At 30.4% G+C, this 18,031-nt stretch overlaps 1 protein-coding gene across 3 annotated transcripts in view; it reads left to right on the plus strand.

Annotated features, from left to right (window-relative positions):
* LOC107439993 (Na(+)/H(+) exchanger protein 7) overlaps window positions 1-18,031 on the plus strand; it is a 256,310-nt gene that overhangs the window by 231,015 nt on the left and 7,264 nt on the right. For 2 of the 3 annotated variants that reach the window (XM_087151009.1, XM_087151010.1), the window contains 9 exons: window positions 1,641-1,762; window positions 2,654-2,730; window positions 5,750-5,872; window positions 7,742-7,834; window positions 9,283-9,348; window positions 10,305-10,405; window positions 12,148-12,216; window positions 15,131-15,324; window positions 17,398-17,430. In XM_087151009.1, coding sequence (XP_087007135.1) covers window positions 1,641-1,762; window positions 2,654-2,730; window positions 5,750-5,872; window positions 7,742-7,834; window positions 9,283-9,348; window positions 10,305-10,405; window positions 12,148-12,216; window positions 15,131-15,324; window positions 17,398-17,430 — 878 coding nt within the window. The remainder of the gene's footprint in view (window positions 1-1,640; window positions 1,763-2,653; window positions 2,731-5,749; window positions 5,873-7,741; window positions 7,835-9,282; window positions 9,349-10,304; window positions 10,406-12,147; window positions 12,217-15,130; window positions 15,325-17,397; window positions 17,431-18,031) is intronic. The other variant, XM_087151011.1, reaches the window with a different exon arrangement.

Raw genomic sequence — 18,031 nt, forward strand, 5'->3', positions numbered from 1 at the left:
AATCAAACGAATATGCATGCTGATAGAACTATCAGCATGCATATTCGTTTGATTCAGTATGATCATCTGATGACGTAGGTAAAGAATCTGACGAAATGAGAAGATTTTTCATCAGAATGGAACAATTTTAATTATCATATCTATCAATATGATTCTTTTACGTTGTCGGCTGTCTCAGGCCTGTCTTGACGCAATAGAACAGAATTAATTCAAAATTAAGTGTTTTAAAATTCGCTTACAGGTTTGAAAAAATTGATGTAGTTTTAATTGCCGCAACCAGGGCCGTAGCCAGGATATTTTTTCGGTGGGGGGGGGATATGGTTGGAAGCAAAGACAGTTTCAGACATGCGAAGTAGGGGGAAAACATTGTAACAAATATTGTTTATTCTGTTTGTAAAAGTTAAACTAGTAATTAAAAAATATTGCATTATAATTATTTTTCAATTAGTATTACATAATAATTATAATCAATTTGTAAACAAAGTTTACAAAGACATGCGACGGGGATTTGAAGAAAATTTTTCGATTACTTTTTTAGGACAAACCGGAATATCCCGAAATATGCTTGATAAAGTTAGTTAATAAACGGTTTGATTCGACAGTTTTTCTTTTTCTTTTTACTGAGAGGCTCAAAGAAAGACTAAAAAGTTTGAATCCCAGAATTTCGGGGGGGGGGATTTGTCCAGACGTCCCCCCCCCTGGCTACGGGCCTGGCTACAACTATTCAGAATTAAAAGACATATCTTGAGTATTTAAAAGTTATGGAAACGATCTTATACAATCCGCCAAAGGAAATGTCTTAGTTAACATTAAAATCTCAAATATAAACCCCCATTTTTATTGTATACTTGGATTATCTGCAAAAAAATTACTATAATTGCACTAGCAGGTCCTTGCATTTTAGTTAACCAAATGACACTGAAAACGAAATAATTATTTAAAAGGAGAAATCCCGAGAAATAAATCTGTTAGAAAAAATAAAAATAGTGGCATTTAATGTTCTAAAAAAGCCTTTCTATGTAATTTATACATGTCAACATATTCGGCCGTTAAGGAAAAAAAAATTTTAGTGAAAGAAGCTCTTGTGTTTTAAAATTAAACAAAATTGTTTTACCTACCACGAGAGTTTTGCATCGTTAGAATAGTTTTACTGATTATTTTGTGATTAATATCTTACTACAATTATCTCTTTTACTGATATTAAATTATGAAAATAGTCTTAGCTACTTCACACCAAGTAGTGCAAAATAACATTCTTGGTGTTTCACTATCCTTAGTTCTTAGTGCAGTGAAACTCAAAGAACCAATTTTTGATAGTAGGATAGACTAAAACTTTTTTACAGTATTCAGCTGAAATGTTTGAATGTATGTCTGTTAATTTTAATTTCTCTCTACGCAATGTTGTTTTAGCATATAGTTCTTTTAAAAAAATATTTCATACTTTAAATACGCGTTATTGGTTAGCAAAGTTATCTGTTGACGAACTTCTTAATTAATTTTGTCAACTTTCTTAAGAATAAATTACTTAGTTTCCTAAGTGGAATGCAGCAAATTGTACATTGCTATACATTTCTCTAGATTTTTCAAATCATTTGTAGTTTTTTGGGACACCCTGTAGATAATATTACCTTTAATTGCAGTGCAGTTTGTGATACCGTCATCTTTCTGTTTCTTGGGATGGTACTTGTTGATGATCAGCATATATGGCACACTGGATTTGTATTCTGGTCAACAGGGCTTTGTTTCTTTGTTCGATTTGCAAGTAAGTTGTGGTTTTGAGAAAACAAGGAAATATTTCTTAATCATAAGTATAATTTAATTTCATGAATATATTATCTAATAAGAAAAGGCAGTGGTGGGCAGATGTGTAGGAAGCCCGGGGGCAAAGTTGTCGATTAGGTGCTCCTGATAATAAGAATGTAGTGTAATTAATCTCTTGGAAGACTAAAATTTTATAAAATGAAATAAAATAAATGATTATATTTTTTATTCATGTTTAAAATTTTTTTTTACATAAATGTATATGGTTATTACTCTTTTATATAAAACTTCATTATTATGTTTGTTTCATCACTAGATTGCCCAAGGAAGTCATTTTGATTGCTTTTTAATTTCAATTAGAAAAACAATGATGTATATAATGACACAATTTCTTAGAATTTTGTGACTTTTTGTACAACATATAATTCTTTTTATTGTTAATATTTACTAATAACTTGTTATATAACTGTAAAAAATATATTAAAAATTAATTAAAAAAATTTTTTTTTACACATTAGCTATTCTTTCACAATCCAATCTTATGGGCAATAGTATAGGTATATACTAAGTTTGTCTTTCTAGTGTTAATGATGCCTCTTTTCAAAGTTGATCGCACTATTTAGACAAACATATTCAATAAAAATTACAAGTCGCTAAATATATTAAGTTTCATATATTTTCTAGCAGTTAAAAATTTGAATTTTTTTAATAACCCTTCTCTCTCTAGCCTTAAAATACTAAATTTCATTATTCGATTGCTGTGTACTCATTTTGTATAAGAAACCGAAATTTTTTGTTTTTAAATTGGTTAAATTTTGTAAAATTATAAGAAATAATTTTGAACATTTTTTTCTTTGAAAAAAGTTGTTAAAGGAAATATTTTATCCCTTAGGCGTCTTTCTCCTGACTTACATCGCCAATAAAACAGAAAGGACGCATCGGATTAACACGGAAGAACAATTTATAATGGTAATACATTTTAAAAAATTTACATAGCTTTTAAATTAAAGATTAATCTGCTTTATAGCACCAGGGTTGTCAACTACTGTGCTCTGAGAAAAATATTTTATAGAGTAGTAGATAATCAAAAACAAAAGCTTACTATATTTTGGGTCATATTGCAAACATTTTTAAAACTTCGTCTTGAAAGAACTATAATAAAATGGCTTTTCATATAACCTTTTTGAATCATATACTTGTAGTAGTGCGGAAAATAATTGTGGATTAAAATTACTGAATTAAGAATCGCACATTTAATCAAAATTTGCTTTCATCAGAAGAAGTTTTCCCACAAAGCGTAGAAAGTTGGCAGCTCTGTTGTATGAACTGGGGTCGAATAAATTTCAATCATTGAGGGTTGTGTCCCACAAAAACAATTATAGCTTCTGCAAAATATATTAGTAAATTTTACTTGTTTCTCCCGCTTGTTTTTATAGACTCTTAAACGAACCCCTTTTTAGAAAAGAGAAGGCCTCAACACGGATCAATTTTGCAGTCTAACGTAACGAGCATCAACTGCGCAGTGGGTGAAAAATAAGAAAAATGTCATTAGTTTCGGACTACTAAAGGATCAAATTTCTTGTTTGCAGTAACCCGTGCTAAGGCCTATCCTCTAGGACAGGGATGGCGAACCAATGGCAAGCGTGCCATATATGGCACGCGACACAATATTTTGGGCACTCCACCGATCACAATTGTTGTTACACTTTGAAGCATATGTAACAATTAAATTAAAATTCACAAAAAAAATAAACAAAATAATAAACAATAATAAAAAAATTAAAAATTAATGCTAAAAAAACAATTAATAACCATAAAAAACAAGCTAACAATAAATAACCAACAAAGAAATTAACAGTCCTGCTTAAAATAACATCTTACAACCTAATATAAGTTATTTGTCATCTAATCTGCAACAGAAGTCATACTGATGTTACTTGAAAGTTGAATTACGAGTGTAACTGAGATATTGCAAAATGTATTTTTTTTTTCAATGTAAATAAAGAGCTTTGAGTTGATAGTATTTAGTATTATTATTTTCTCAATAATCACGAAGTCAAAATTATTTGACGGCACGTCTATAACCTCATTAAGCAATTTTTTTAGAGAAAATGGCACGTTGGTGTAGAAAGGTTCGCCACCCCTGTTCTAGGAGGTATTGCTTAAACCCGGGTTTTTCCGATCAGAATTTAATCAAAATTGGAAAATTTAAAAGAAAAATCATTCTTAAAATTCCTTTCTTATTTCAGATTCCTTCATCGGTTACCTTTTTTAATATGATTAGAGGCAGATATTTGTATATTTAATTATACATTTTTACTTTTGAGTTGCTAGTAGGCACTAAACGCAGCATAAAATCTCTATATTTTATTTTATGACCGTCGTTGAATAGACTACCAGATTTTGGGTTTACGACTACTAATGTTCACCTCCGTATCCTTGAAATTTTGAACCCAATCCAGAAGACAAGGGAACTCTTGGATCAAGTATAGGAAGAAATGTGCCATCGCTGCTCAAAATCTACATATTAAACAAAAAAGGAGTTTGAAGTGCTGCGTTTAAAAGTGTTATCCGAAACAAAAAGCGTTGCGGTATATTAGAAAGAAAGAACTGCTGTCATCGTCATATTCTCATGGAACGTTTGAAAATATGTAACGCTTTGTCATGAAAGAAGTTTCAAGTCTCATATAAGCCCGAATTACATTTTCGTAGTTTATTTTCCCTTTCTTTTTGATAATTTTATTGATTTATCCGTATGGGTGTTTAATTAGTAAGAAGTAATTTTTAAGTCTTGCTACAGCTTTCTTGATTGTTCTACTGACACAATTGATAATTCGTCGAATCAGTAAAGAAATCTGTAATTCTAAAACACGAGATATGAAAAGATAATTTGTTAATTATTTAATTTATATTTAATCTGAAAAGTTCATAGACATGATTCGATATGCCTTTAAGAAATCTGGATATAAATAGGATTGTGCAGAAAATTCTCAAATTAGTGATAGAAATATTTTTACGATAATTGGTTTGTAAAGAGTACAATAAAACTAATAAAAAAAATTTTTTTTACTAGTATCAAACATACAAAGTTTTATCGAAGAATTTTTATTTATTTTAATGGAGTGCAAAAAAATAAGCAGACCACCCGAAATGACTTGTGATCTAATGATCGAATCTTAACGTATAAGGACTTCAAGGGGTTTACCTAAAGTTATGTTAATTAATTAGTGCAGGTAATATTTTAAGTTACGAAATCCAACACAAAAACGCCCTTTCGTACTATTTTTTGAATTTTACGTACTATTTTTTGAATTTTAGCATCCAAATAAGAGTCTCGATGCTGCCATCTAGTGTGGCAGAAACTAGACGTCCAAATTAACATGACCAACGGTATCTCACCCATTGTGGTAGTCCTGAAGGAGTGGATACCACTTCTGGAGAACGCACTAGGTCTGCTCATTTGTGCGCACTTGTGCAGCTCATAGCAAATTCTGTATCCCCTTCACTAATAATTTAAAAGTTTAGAGATAAGAGATTTATAATTTAGAGAAAAGTAGGTGAAGGTAAATCTCGAATAAGCCCTGAATTTTCAAATGATGGAAAAATTCGAAATATGAAAAAAAAGGAAACTAATTATTGCCTGATCATTTTCGGACTGCATAATACTTAGTAATCCTGCAATAATTTGTTTGCATTTTCAGTTCTCTTTTTCTGCAATTCGAATTTTATGGCTTATTCCAGACTTATCTGAACTGACTTATGCATATTTTAAATTACTTATATAGATGAAAGATAATTTCTCATAAATGGTTTCTCCCTCCATATAGCGTCTTCATAATGCTTGGAATCGTTCTATTTCAATGCAAGTTTCTCTTTAAGAAATATAAAATGTTATTTCTATTGTAATTAGAATTAATCTGATATATGCTTATTGTAATTCATGACATTAATGTGTTTGTTGATTTTTGTTCAATGCTTGCTCCTCTAGGCTTACGGGGGTCTCCGAGGAGCTGTTGCCTTTTCATTGGTCATCATGTTGGACGATATTGAGCACAAAAATTTATTCACTTCTGCAACGCTTTTTATCGTCCTCTTTACTGTCTTTGTTCAGGTAAGATAAATTAAATCTGCGTCAGTTTTTGGAAAAAATACTAAACTTATGTAAGTGAAAGTAAGAGATACTGCAAAAAACCGTAAGTTACAAACTCTAACGTAGTGGAATATCATTTTAAATTCGACCACAAAATCACAACAGACATTTGCAATGAACGTAGACTATTTCTTTAAAGCTGTGTGCATACGATTCAAGATGCTTTGCTGTACGTAAAACTGCGGATATGTGAGCAGAAAAATTTGATGGACTATAGATTTTGTTGAATTTAGCGATAAAGAATGCGGCTTATTGTGATTATTCTTATTAATATTTGTTGTATACATAATGTTGCTTCCGTTTTAAGTAATTTTTAAAAAAATTAATTATAAAGGCTTGAAAGTTTAGCAGGTCCAATGTTAAGATATCCTACACTCGAAATTCCTAGGGCTTATTATTTTGGACTTCACCTAAAGGACCGTGGGTCAAGCATGGCTCTGAAATCTTTTGATCAGGTGGTTATTACAAATGTATAAAAATTTCAACACTTGTTTTATTTCGCCATTATTTGTTTGAATTTGCAAGATTTGGGGAAAAAAAACTTTCTTTTAGTGTGTTCCAGTTTTGATTGTTTTCAATGTACAAATAATTAAGCACACCACCCTGAATAACTTTTTAACTAACGATCTTTACATCATTCTAAGACTCAAACTAAAAGATTCCAATTAGTGACCTGAAATATTAGTGCAAGTAATGATTTAAGTTACCAAATCTGGCACAAAAACGTATTTTGTCTGAATAAAATTATTGTTTTTTGACGGATTCGGATTTCTAACCCCCAAAATATAGGGGTAACCGCTGTCTGGGAAATATGATCCCTATAGTTTGGTTAGGATAGTAACCCTCTTTATGCTGATTTAAACTTTTGCGTATTTCGCCATATCTGGCTAAATTTTAAACCAAAATGAAAAAATTTTGCACTTAATTATGAATATCGTTTGTTCAAAGATAAGACCATGCAAAAATACAACTTTTAGTACATATTTATAATTTTTTATTTTACTTTTTATTATTTTACTTTTTATTATTTTACTTTTTATTATTTTACTTTTTATTATTTTACTTTTTATTATTTTACTTTTTATTATTTTACTTTTTATTATTTTACTTTTTATTATTTTACTTTTTATTATTTTACTTTTTATTATTTTACTTTTTATTATTTTACTTTTTATTATTTTACTTTTTATTTTTACTTTTTATTATTTTACTTTTCATTATTTTATTTTTTATAATTTTATTTTATTTTTATTTTATTTAATAATTATCGATGAAATTTTGAACTATAACGGATAAATTTTTTTACAGTATTTTAAATAATACAGTTTTAATATGGCAAAATACAAAATTTGTGCGAATTCGGTTGATTAATTCCTGAGAAATCGAATTTTAAAAATAAGATTTTTTTAAAATTTGATTCCGGGTACCCCCCCCGTATTTTGGGAGTCACGAGAAAAAAGTATGATTATTCAAAAAAAGTACGTTTTTGTGTCTGATTTCATAACTTAAAATATCGTCCAAACTAATTAATTAGCATACGAGATTACTCCCTCCACCCTTTAAAACTGAGTTCAAGAACGTGAAGATCCGATCATTAGAAAAATTTATTCAAGCAGGATTGTTTTTTATTTGGCGCCCTGTACTATTTTTTGTCTTTGAGATGAGATTACTGTACTATGAGATTAAACCCACAATAATTTTAGTAAAAATAGTCATTTAAAAAAAAAATCAGCCAATATTGCATAACAGAATTTACAATAGATTTCTTTTTATTTCTCACGTCAGTTTATAATAATTTTAAATGTTTATTTTCCTCCTTTGTGTTTATAGGGAGCAACGATAAAACCTTTAGTCAATCTTTTGAAAATAAGAAGACAAGGTGCAAAAAATAGTACTAGCATGTTCACAGAAGTAAATAAAAAGGTATTTAGTGTAGTATATTTATATTATCTTTTAATTTAGCTTGAATTAGAAATTTTTAATTTTGAATAAAATGTACATGTAATTAGTTCAAATCAGAAAAATTTGAAAAATATGTTTTTAAAGTTTATTTAATTCTTAAACTAATTCCCGTACCTCATAGACAACAGACTGTTTTTTTCTTACTAAAATAATTTTCGACTTTCTAAACAGTATTTGTTTCATGACAAGAATGTAGTTTTTGATATTTATTACTTTTTTATTATTTTCATTCATTTTTAATTTTTGCCTTGTATAAAAATGCTTCGATTGTAATCTATTCGTGGGTATGGTACAAAAAACTTAATTCTAATACATTTGTTTTGAAAAATTAACATTTATCTTATTTTTGAAGTTTCCTAATACTAATCTCCACCATAAGTTCTTATATGGAATTATGTGATTTACCTAGTTAGACAATTTCTAAGCTTAACTAATTTACAACTTAGAAACTAAAGGAAAGTAGATTTCAAGGAGTAATCTGAAGAATTTTTTTTTTCTTTCCCCCTACATCTTTGATCATATTTGGTTCTCTTCTAGTCTTATTACAGTTTTTTCTTATTTCTCTTTGTTTTACTTATTTATATTGTTCAAGTTTGTTCCCCATATAATATTAATCAACCTATTTTTTGCTCGTTATAGATTGTTTGTAATTTTCTTCTGCACCTCTGGTCTTTCTTCTCTTGCTTTCTGTGTTTCGATATTGACAAAAAGTTCATTGCAGAACGAAACTATAGTGCGTTTATACGTGGCTTTCGCGGTGTGAAAATTTTTCAAACTCTTTTATTTAGAACTTTATGGCCGTATTAAATTTATACGCAGTCGGCATATTGGTTGGAATAATAAAGAGTGATGACAAAATAATTCTTTACAGCGCGATTACATTTAAACTCAATTTGTGAAATATTTCGAATTTCATATATCCCCGAAACCTTTATGTAAGACTAAGTAAGCAGCATAAGATCAGTATGGTTTCTTGCTGTGATTGCTGACAGCAGACATAAGCCTGGAATGGTAAAAGCTTTGGTAGCTGAAATACGATCGCTTTACGTCAGGAGCATTATTCTTTGTTCATTTTACTTCATGAGCATTATTCTTTGTTCATTGTACTTCATGAGCATTATTATTCGTACATTTCACTTCAGGAGCATTATTCTTTGTTCATTTTACTTCAGGAGCATTATTCTTTGTTCATTTTACTTCAAGAGCATTATTCTTTGTTCATTTTACGTCAGGAGCATTATTCTTTGTTCATTTTATGTCAGGGGCATAATTCTTTGTTCGTTTAAGTATAAGTATTATTCTTTGTCTGTTTTATAGCGGAAGCATTATTTTTTTTTCGTTTTATGTCAGAAGCAATAAAACGGTTTAACAATTTAAACACTCTAAATGTAGTATATTATTCTTTTCAGCTTCTTGATCACGTGATGGCAGGTGTTGAGGAAGTCACGGGAGATCACGGAGGAAATTATTGGAAGGTTAGAGATTACTTTAATTAATAAATTAAGCATCTTCAGTAATATTTCTTAAAAATGCATCAGCTTATCCAGTTAATGACATTATTTTTTTATATATTAATTAAAAGTTTACAGTTTTTATAAACTTAAAAATTTTAATAGAACTGTATCTGATGTTAAATAGTGTCCTAAGTTTTAAGAAATATCTTCTGCATTATTAGTTTTAGTACAGAGCACATTGACTTAAATGATATTTTGAATTTTTTCTGTTAAATTATTTGTTTTACATAGCACTAAAATTGCTGGTATTTCTGAGAACCCGTTTATTTTAAGTCTTTTAATGCGTTGGGAATATCAACCATTTGCTAATATTACCCATGTTTTTTTTCTATTTTTTTATATATATTTTATGCCAATATTATTTTAAAATACTATTCAATCAACTTACCTACAGTACGCAATGTCATTAGAGTTGTTGTTGTCGTCGACCATTAAGGCACTAGAGGTGCGATTGTTTTTGTTTCCAAGTGGTGTCATCTATGGCCAAGAACTCTATTTTTACCGCACCCATTCGTCGCACCCGTTAATAGGGCTAACCCATTCATTCATTTATCCACAGATGATGATTTTGAACAGAACCAGTACCCCAAAAGATATAGTTTGTTATGAGAACATGGAGGACTTTGTGACCCGACAGATTTAACTCGCAGCAGTCACCATTTCTGAGAGTCTTTGGCCTGCTGGATTCGAACCCCCGTTCTCACGTACGTGAGTCCAGCGCCCTATCAACCATGCCTGACATTAGAGTTCAAGGCTTTATAACCGGTTACATCCCTTGTTCCATTAAACTCAATTTCTTAAGCTTAGATCGTTGCTCAGCATATTATTTCGTGTTAAATGCATATTTAATTTTATTTTTCATGTATGATGAAATTTTTTGATTTGTACATTTTTCATGGATTATATTTTTATTACAGCAACTTTTGTTTTACTACAATAATAAATATTTAAAGAAATGGTTACAGTGCAAGAAAGCTGAAAGCAATCTGAGCAGAGTTTATACTCGGATGATGCTAGAGTAAGTAAAGAAGCATTTATATCTGTATGATTTTTACATTCATTATAACATTTCCTGGTCTTGTTCCCAGAATTTTAACTTGTCTTAAGAATCTTTACGCATAGGAAAATAATGCACCAGGTATATTTTATTTTTTATAGATGAAATGCATCATCAACAGTGTGCGCATAACTTCACTCTGAGTTATTAAATGCAAGATATGTTCAAAACATTTGGTGAATGATTTAAAATAAAAATAAAAACTTTTAGTGGCATTCAAAGAAATTATTAGCTGTTGGAATTTTTTAAAATCGGTGATATAACTGCTGGAAATTGTCAGCAGACGTTTGCTTCGGTATCGACAGGTCACCGTTCAACTCCAACCAAGATCAACAAAGCCACTTATATTCTATAGCCTTGTAATTTTGAATTCAATCCAGAAGACAAGGGAACTCCTGGATCAAGTATTTTTGAGAAATTTTGCCTTCGTGGAAGACGTTTTCATGGAACCTACCCGCTTTTGCGTTACATGGAGAGGAAAACCATGAAAACTAGCCTAGCTGCAAGGGGACTCTAATCGATTTACCGTCTGCCACTGAGGATAATTTATGTCAGCACTGTGGTCGGTGCATCCAGAGTGAGGTATTCGAATTGACCAACCATTGCTGGGATTCGAAACCGGTTCACCTAATTGGAAGGCCTGAACCACCGCGGCTCAGATATACAAACAGATATAACAATACACAATCAGATATATTTTATTTTTTAAGCGTCGTTAAACAGCAGACCCAGTTTTTGGGTTTACGTCTACTAATTACAAGGCTTCAATTACGTAGCCTTGTAATTTTGAACAAAATCCAGAAGACAAGAGAACTCCTGAATCAAGTATGTTTGAGATATCTTGCCCTCGTGGAGGACTTTTTGATCGAACTAACCCGCATTTGGGTTACACGGAGAGGAAAACCATGAAAACCACCCACGGATAGCCTGACTGCAAGGAGCTCTAACCTGTGATTGGTCTACCACTGTGTATAATTTACGTCGGCAGTATGGTTGGTGCAACTAGAGTGATTCGCATTGACCAGCATTTGCTGGGATTCGAACTCGGTTTACCTCATTGGAAGGCGAACACTCTGTCCTCTAAGCCAACGCTGCTCTCAAGCAGATATATTGTAAGCGTGTATACTCATTTCGATTTACACATTTATATCGCTTCTAATTATTCGACTTATATTACCGACGAATCGGTAAGTGCGTCTTCTGAGATTCTATAATCTTCGTGAATCTCTAAAAGAATTTTAAATGTTGGATAAATTTTAACGAAACACTACACACAATCACAGTTTAAATGGTTTTTCCCTACTACTAGGAAAACACTTTTGTGAAAAAGGTAAAAGTTGGCAGGAGCGTAATAGTGCAACAAATAAGACGAGAATTTGTAAAATAAATTTTATACCGCAAAAAAAAAATCTCTTACCAAACCTGTAAACATTTAAACAGAATCTTAAAACTGGCAACTCCTACTAGCGTTGATGTAAATTTACTACCTCTATTTCATTTTCTAAGCCAAACTGGAATTCTGATGATAGACTAAACCTATATACTCATATAGCTTTATCATTTGAAATTTTACTTATAAATTTGCAATTGCATTTGATCATTTCTCTTTTAGTATACTAATTGTATCGAATTAATTTCTAATTGTATAAAAAGTAGAATATAGTAATTTTACATTAAATGTTATTGCATGCTGTGTTTTTCAGAGACCATTTTGCTCATCTATATGGACCAGCCGTTGCAATTGAAGACCATAAACCACTTTTATTGAATAAGTAAGTGCATTTGCTGTAATATCTTTTTATTTATTTGGTTTTAATAGCGTCTGCTCATAAATAATAGCACATGCAACAATTGATTTTTAATAGCATTGTGTGCGGATGTTTATCGTAACTTGACATATTTTCGCGTGAAATATGCTTTGTTTGTCAGTACTAGAGTATCTTTACCTAAAATTGTTTGAGAATTACGACGAGCAATGTTAAAATTGTTCGAAATTGACATTGAGGAAGATAACTGAACAGGGTTAAGGGACACTAGGGAAGTGTGACTCGCCAATTTTGAAATAAACAAGTGGGATGCATGCCTTATGAAGAATAATTATGGGGGGCAACATTCGTTTCGGCCCATAGAAGGTCCTATGAGAGATAAAAAATTATTCAATATATAGAAAAATCGGTATTTTATTACTTCAATGCAGACTATTAGTTATCGTAATTATCTCATACTCCTATTAATTCTGTGGTACTTTCACGTACTATAATTATGCATATTTATTGTCAAAATTGATTTCGAGAATTTTATATATCTGTAATTTTTCAGAAAAACCTGTTAGGTTAATTTAGAAAAAAAAAAGGAGTCAAATTTTTTTAATTTAATTTTTTTTTCAAAAAAATTTTCAATATAAAAACAAGTGAACCTATCAACAAGTGAATATTTCATTTATATGAGAGTTGAAATATAAGTCGAAATATAATACGCATTTTCCCAAACTGATTTATAAAAAATTAATTTTTTTCATATTGTTAGATCTTGCAAAAAAATCTGAAATAATTTATGTGATTGCATAAAATTAAATTGCATGTTTAAAAATATTATCAAATTTTTTCGGAGGGAAATTTGAACTTAAAAAAATTCTAATATTTCAATTCGATTTTTTTCATAAAAGATCAACTGTACTGTATACTCAAAATTTGAGGCATTCTCTAATCTTAACGCATTGGTTAGAGTAGCTCCGCCATATAGAATAGTACGGACCAAAAACGTGTAGTCTCTTTTTATATGGTGGCGCTACTCTAACTCTATGTTTCAAGGTAGAAGGATGCCAACTTTTAAAGTTAAATATTTCAAAAATTAGCTAGGATATCAGATATAAAAATAATTGTTTGAGTAATATAATAAAAATAGCAATGTTTTGACAAAATATTGAACAATTCACAGGACATAGTTATCAACGGCTTTTCCACCTTAAAGTGACAAATTACCTCAAATTTTGTGTATTGTCAGTTAATCTTTTATGAAAAAAATCGAATTGAAATATTAAAAATTTTTTAAGTTAAAATTTCCCGCCGAAAAAATTTGATAATATTTTTAAACATGCAATTTAATTTTATACAATCACATAAATTATTTCAGATTTGTTTGCAAGATCTAACAATAAGAAAAAAATTTATTTTTTTATAAATCAGTTTGGGAAAATGCGTATTATATTTCGACTTATATTTCAACTCTCATATAAATGAAATATTCACTTGTTGATATGTTCACTTGTTTTAACATTGAAAATTTTTTTGAAAAAAAATAAATTTAAAAAATTTTATTCCAATTTTTTTTTATTTTAAATTAACCTAACAGGTTTTTCTGAAAAATTACAGATATACAAAATTTTCGAAATCAATTTTGACAATAAATATGCGTAATTATAGTAAGTGAAAGTACCACAAAATTAATTGGAGTATGAGATAATTACGATAGCTAATAGTCTGCATTGAAGTAATAAAATACCGATTTTTCTATATATTGAATTATTTTTTATCTCTCATAGGACCTTCTATGGGCCGAAATGAATGTTGCCCCCTATAATTATTCTTCTTAAGGCATACATCCCACTAGTTTATTTCAAAATTGGCGAGTCACACTTCCCTAGTATCCCTTGTAAGAAGCTTTTCGCTTGCAACTTAAGTTTTCATTGTTATTCTATTACGATTGTTAATATGTTGTATTAAATTTTGTTTTGCAGTTAGAAGCGTAATTTCAAACATATTTCAGCAAAATAATGTCCTTCAACTCCAATTATATGTTTCCAAATTGATCCAAACTTAAAAATTCTCAGCTTCTAGAAGTTCTTGTGCCTGGAACAAAAAGTTGTGCTTCTTAAACTTATTATCTCTTTAAATCTGGTGAAACTGTTCAGCAATAGCCAAAAAACTAATTATAACGAGATTGGAGTGATGGAGTAAGGAGGATAGTAAAACATCCCAAACAAGTTAAACTTGAAGAAGAGTAACTAATATTCTACTTATTATGTATAACTTATTATACTACTAAAGAGGCAATGCAGTTGCAACTGGGATAAGAGCATCTTTGACGTGGTGGCTTGCCCTTCAATTCAAAGTATACATATAGTGCGTCTTTCAAGAGAACTCTCCCAAATATCAGTCTCGCGTCGTGGCGGGTACCATGGTAACGAGGAAAAGTCACTTCGAATAAGGGTGTAGGGTGAATATTTTTGTCTTGATCTTGACACAGGTCAGCGTGAGTAAACCAATCGACACTTTTATTCCTCTATTGCACTCTCATTAGAAATGTGCTCTGGCTTGTTACCATAGCAGCAGACAGCTCCAGACTTTTAGTCTGGAGGAGTTCTCCTCAAAGCCTAGTACTGAGAGACAAAACATCCATCAGTGGGAGCTTTTTTGGATGTTATATGAAATTGTTGAATTTATACTAACAATGCAATTAACTTTTTAAAGATATTTAATTACCGTTGAAGGGAAAAACGATTTTTTAAACGTGGACACTTTTTTAAATAAAAGGTGTTTACTAATAACCGTCCTTAATATGAATTTTTAAATTCTTCGCAGAGTGTCGATAGAAGATAATAAGATATCAATGGAAAGTGATCAATTTTTTAAATGAAGGGTGTTTACTAATTACTGCCCTTATATGAATTTTTAAATTCTTTTGCAGGGTGTCGATGGAAGATACGGAAGATATCTTGGAGGTCCTCCCACCTGTAACGGAAGAGAATGAGGAAGAGATCGAGATAGAAACCAAGGAAGAGGATGGAGAGAAAGTAATGGATGGGCATAAACTGAGAAGGCAGAGTTGCAAATTTGACCTGCAGGACTCTGAGGAAGGCAAACCATTAAGAAGCAAGAAAAGTAAGTAAATATTTCCTTTTATATTACACTTTAATTATGTATCATATAAAAAAAAAGAAAAATTGCAAAAGCGTAATAGTTTCAATGAAACACCGCTCAGAATAGAAAGAAATAATAAAAAAAAAGGAAAATATATATATACACACATTCGAGAGTAAAGTTGATAATCATAAAGTTTTTCTTATCTTATTCTAATTGATGTGTTTTATAGCTTATGTCTATACGCTGCTAATTTTTTAGCTTTATCAATTTCTGAAAAGGAAAAACATAAAGATCAATAACAGTTTTTAATATGTATAATTAGAAATGAAGGCATTGAAAGTCTAAAACTTAATGTACTTATCATTGTCTAATTTTAGTGGAATAAGGTATGTCGGATAAATTAATAGTGAGTTAACTGCGTAGCAAATATATCTAAACTTCATATAAGTTAATAACCTATGCACAATTTAATGAATAATGTTCAGTATTAATATGGTAAAAGATAATATATTTAATAGTTAAAATATCTTAAGCAGCCTCCATAATTAAGCTAAGAAATTAGTCAGATTGTAATTCATTTATATTTTGGCTATCTTTACATTTTTAAACGACGGTTTTAGCTCTTTCATAACAAATTAAATGTTTTTAAATTTAAAAAAAAATTATTGAGTTTTTGAAAATCCTTAACCATGTAACTGTCATCTTGGATTTTTATTCTTAGTAATTTATACTAGTGAACACATCATATTAAAACAAATTTTTATATGCTAGCATTTTTCATTAAATTTCTGAAAATAACATTTATTTATGTTGATAACATTGAGTATCTAATTTTTTTCTATTTGGTATTACTTAAGTACGTGATACTTACCTAATTTTTAAAGAACATATAAGTATATAAGCTATATCGATAGATTGTCTGCTCCTTGGAAAATACCACTTAGGAGAAAAGAAACAAATAACCTTTACGAACCGAATCATGAAATGAAGTGTATTATCTTATCTTCTTCCTACCATGCCCAACGTGCCAGAGAAGTGGAGAGACTTAATAATCACTCGGGTGAAATTTAAAGATTGTGGTTTGAGCTATACTATTAAATTTCATGGAAAGTGTAGTTTGTAGAAAGAAAGCGATTGAAGATTTGAAATCAAAGAACTATCTAAGATTTATTAAAAAAATCGCGCATATCACACACACACAACCACCCGTACACACCAACCCCACAAACATATCACAATCACGTATTTCACCACCAATAGGTCGTCCCGCAGTGGACTGATCGTTAAGACACGGTTCCCAACAGATCACCGAAGTCAAGCATCACTGGCTACGGTCAGTGTGCGGGTGGGTGACCACTTGGATCAGTCTGCGTAAGGACCGGTATTGGTCATCGTTAAACTGTTCTACCGTAAAGTGCTCGGCTTCGCGTGCAGGTCGTCGGGCTACCGAAGCGGGGGTGCCACCCCCTCTGCAGAGGATCGAAATTGTGATGGCATGTCTTCGGATCATCCTCAGGGGTGTTTCCTAGACCGTCGCCTATAGCCCATCGTGCAGCTCTAGTGTGACGTAAATTAACTACAACCACCAATAGGTCAAGTAAAAAACTGCTTGCTGACAAAATTATTTTTCATTTTCGAATTTAGGATAGAACATATATTAATTTTCAGCGATTAAAAAAAAATGCTTTCTATGGGGTTGGAAATTCGAGGAAAAAAAACTGACTGAGAAAAGGTTAAACCGCTCTAAATGTTACTTAAAATAGCTGTTAGTTAAAATAAATGTAGTTAAAATAACTGTGGGGAGTGAGTTACAGACAATGTCAACCTTTTTCTATGAACTCACCGTAAAGTTGAGTTAACATGTTTTATATGCTAAAGAATTGGAACTAAATTTTTGTAATGGTAGAAACACTACAATAACCGAAATAAACTTTTAAAGTGTGTCTTTAGTAGTGATAACCACATGCTTTTAAAATACTTTGCATTTTTACTGGCAATGACCCATATAAAAACGGGTTCTGGGTATTTGCGGTAACATCTATGTATATATTAATTCGTGATATATTAATAAATACTTCTTTTATTTAAAAGCTGGGCGTTCACTTGTAAAATTTGCACTGGGTGGTAAGTATTGATTCTAATATCGTGCATGATGTGCCTGATGCATGAAATCAATCAATTAATTTATTTATATGATGACGCGTTAATCTTCTGAGGATGTCTAGTTATTTCTTGATATTGTTTACTTTTTTAGTTGAAACATTTTTGATCAGTTTAAAGTTGAACGACATTTTTTTTATCAGATATGTCCACATAAATATTTTTTTATTTATTTAAAAATATGATATTTTTTATAGTAAGGAAATAAATTATTAAAAGTTTAGTTTATTTAAAACAATATATATACAATATTAGATATTTTTAAAGGCACTAAATTTTTAAACATTACTTTTTTATGCCCTTTACTGCCCAGTCCAGTGCTGGACAAACTTTATGGATCCGACCAAAAAGCAAGTAAGATTTAAAAAAAAGAAAAAAAAGAAACTAGCTATTTACTTCTAGATTGAGAATTTAAAACAATGTTTAAAGTGGGCATTCAAATATTACAATATAGGCGATGAAAAATACAGTTTTATAAGTTTCATGGATTCAGGTTTGAACTGCGATATTCTAATATTGCGAGATGAATTTAAATGCTTATTTGTCAGAAATATTCCTTCTGTAC

Source organism: Parasteatoda tepidariorum, chromosome 9 (assembly GCF_982258835.1).
Source record: "Parasteatoda tepidariorum strain Cologne lab strain chromosome 9, Ptep-v5.0, whole genome shotgun sequence".
NCBI classification, from domain to species: Eukaryota; Metazoa; Arthropoda; class Arachnida; order Araneae; family Theridiidae; genus Parasteatoda; species Parasteatoda tepidariorum.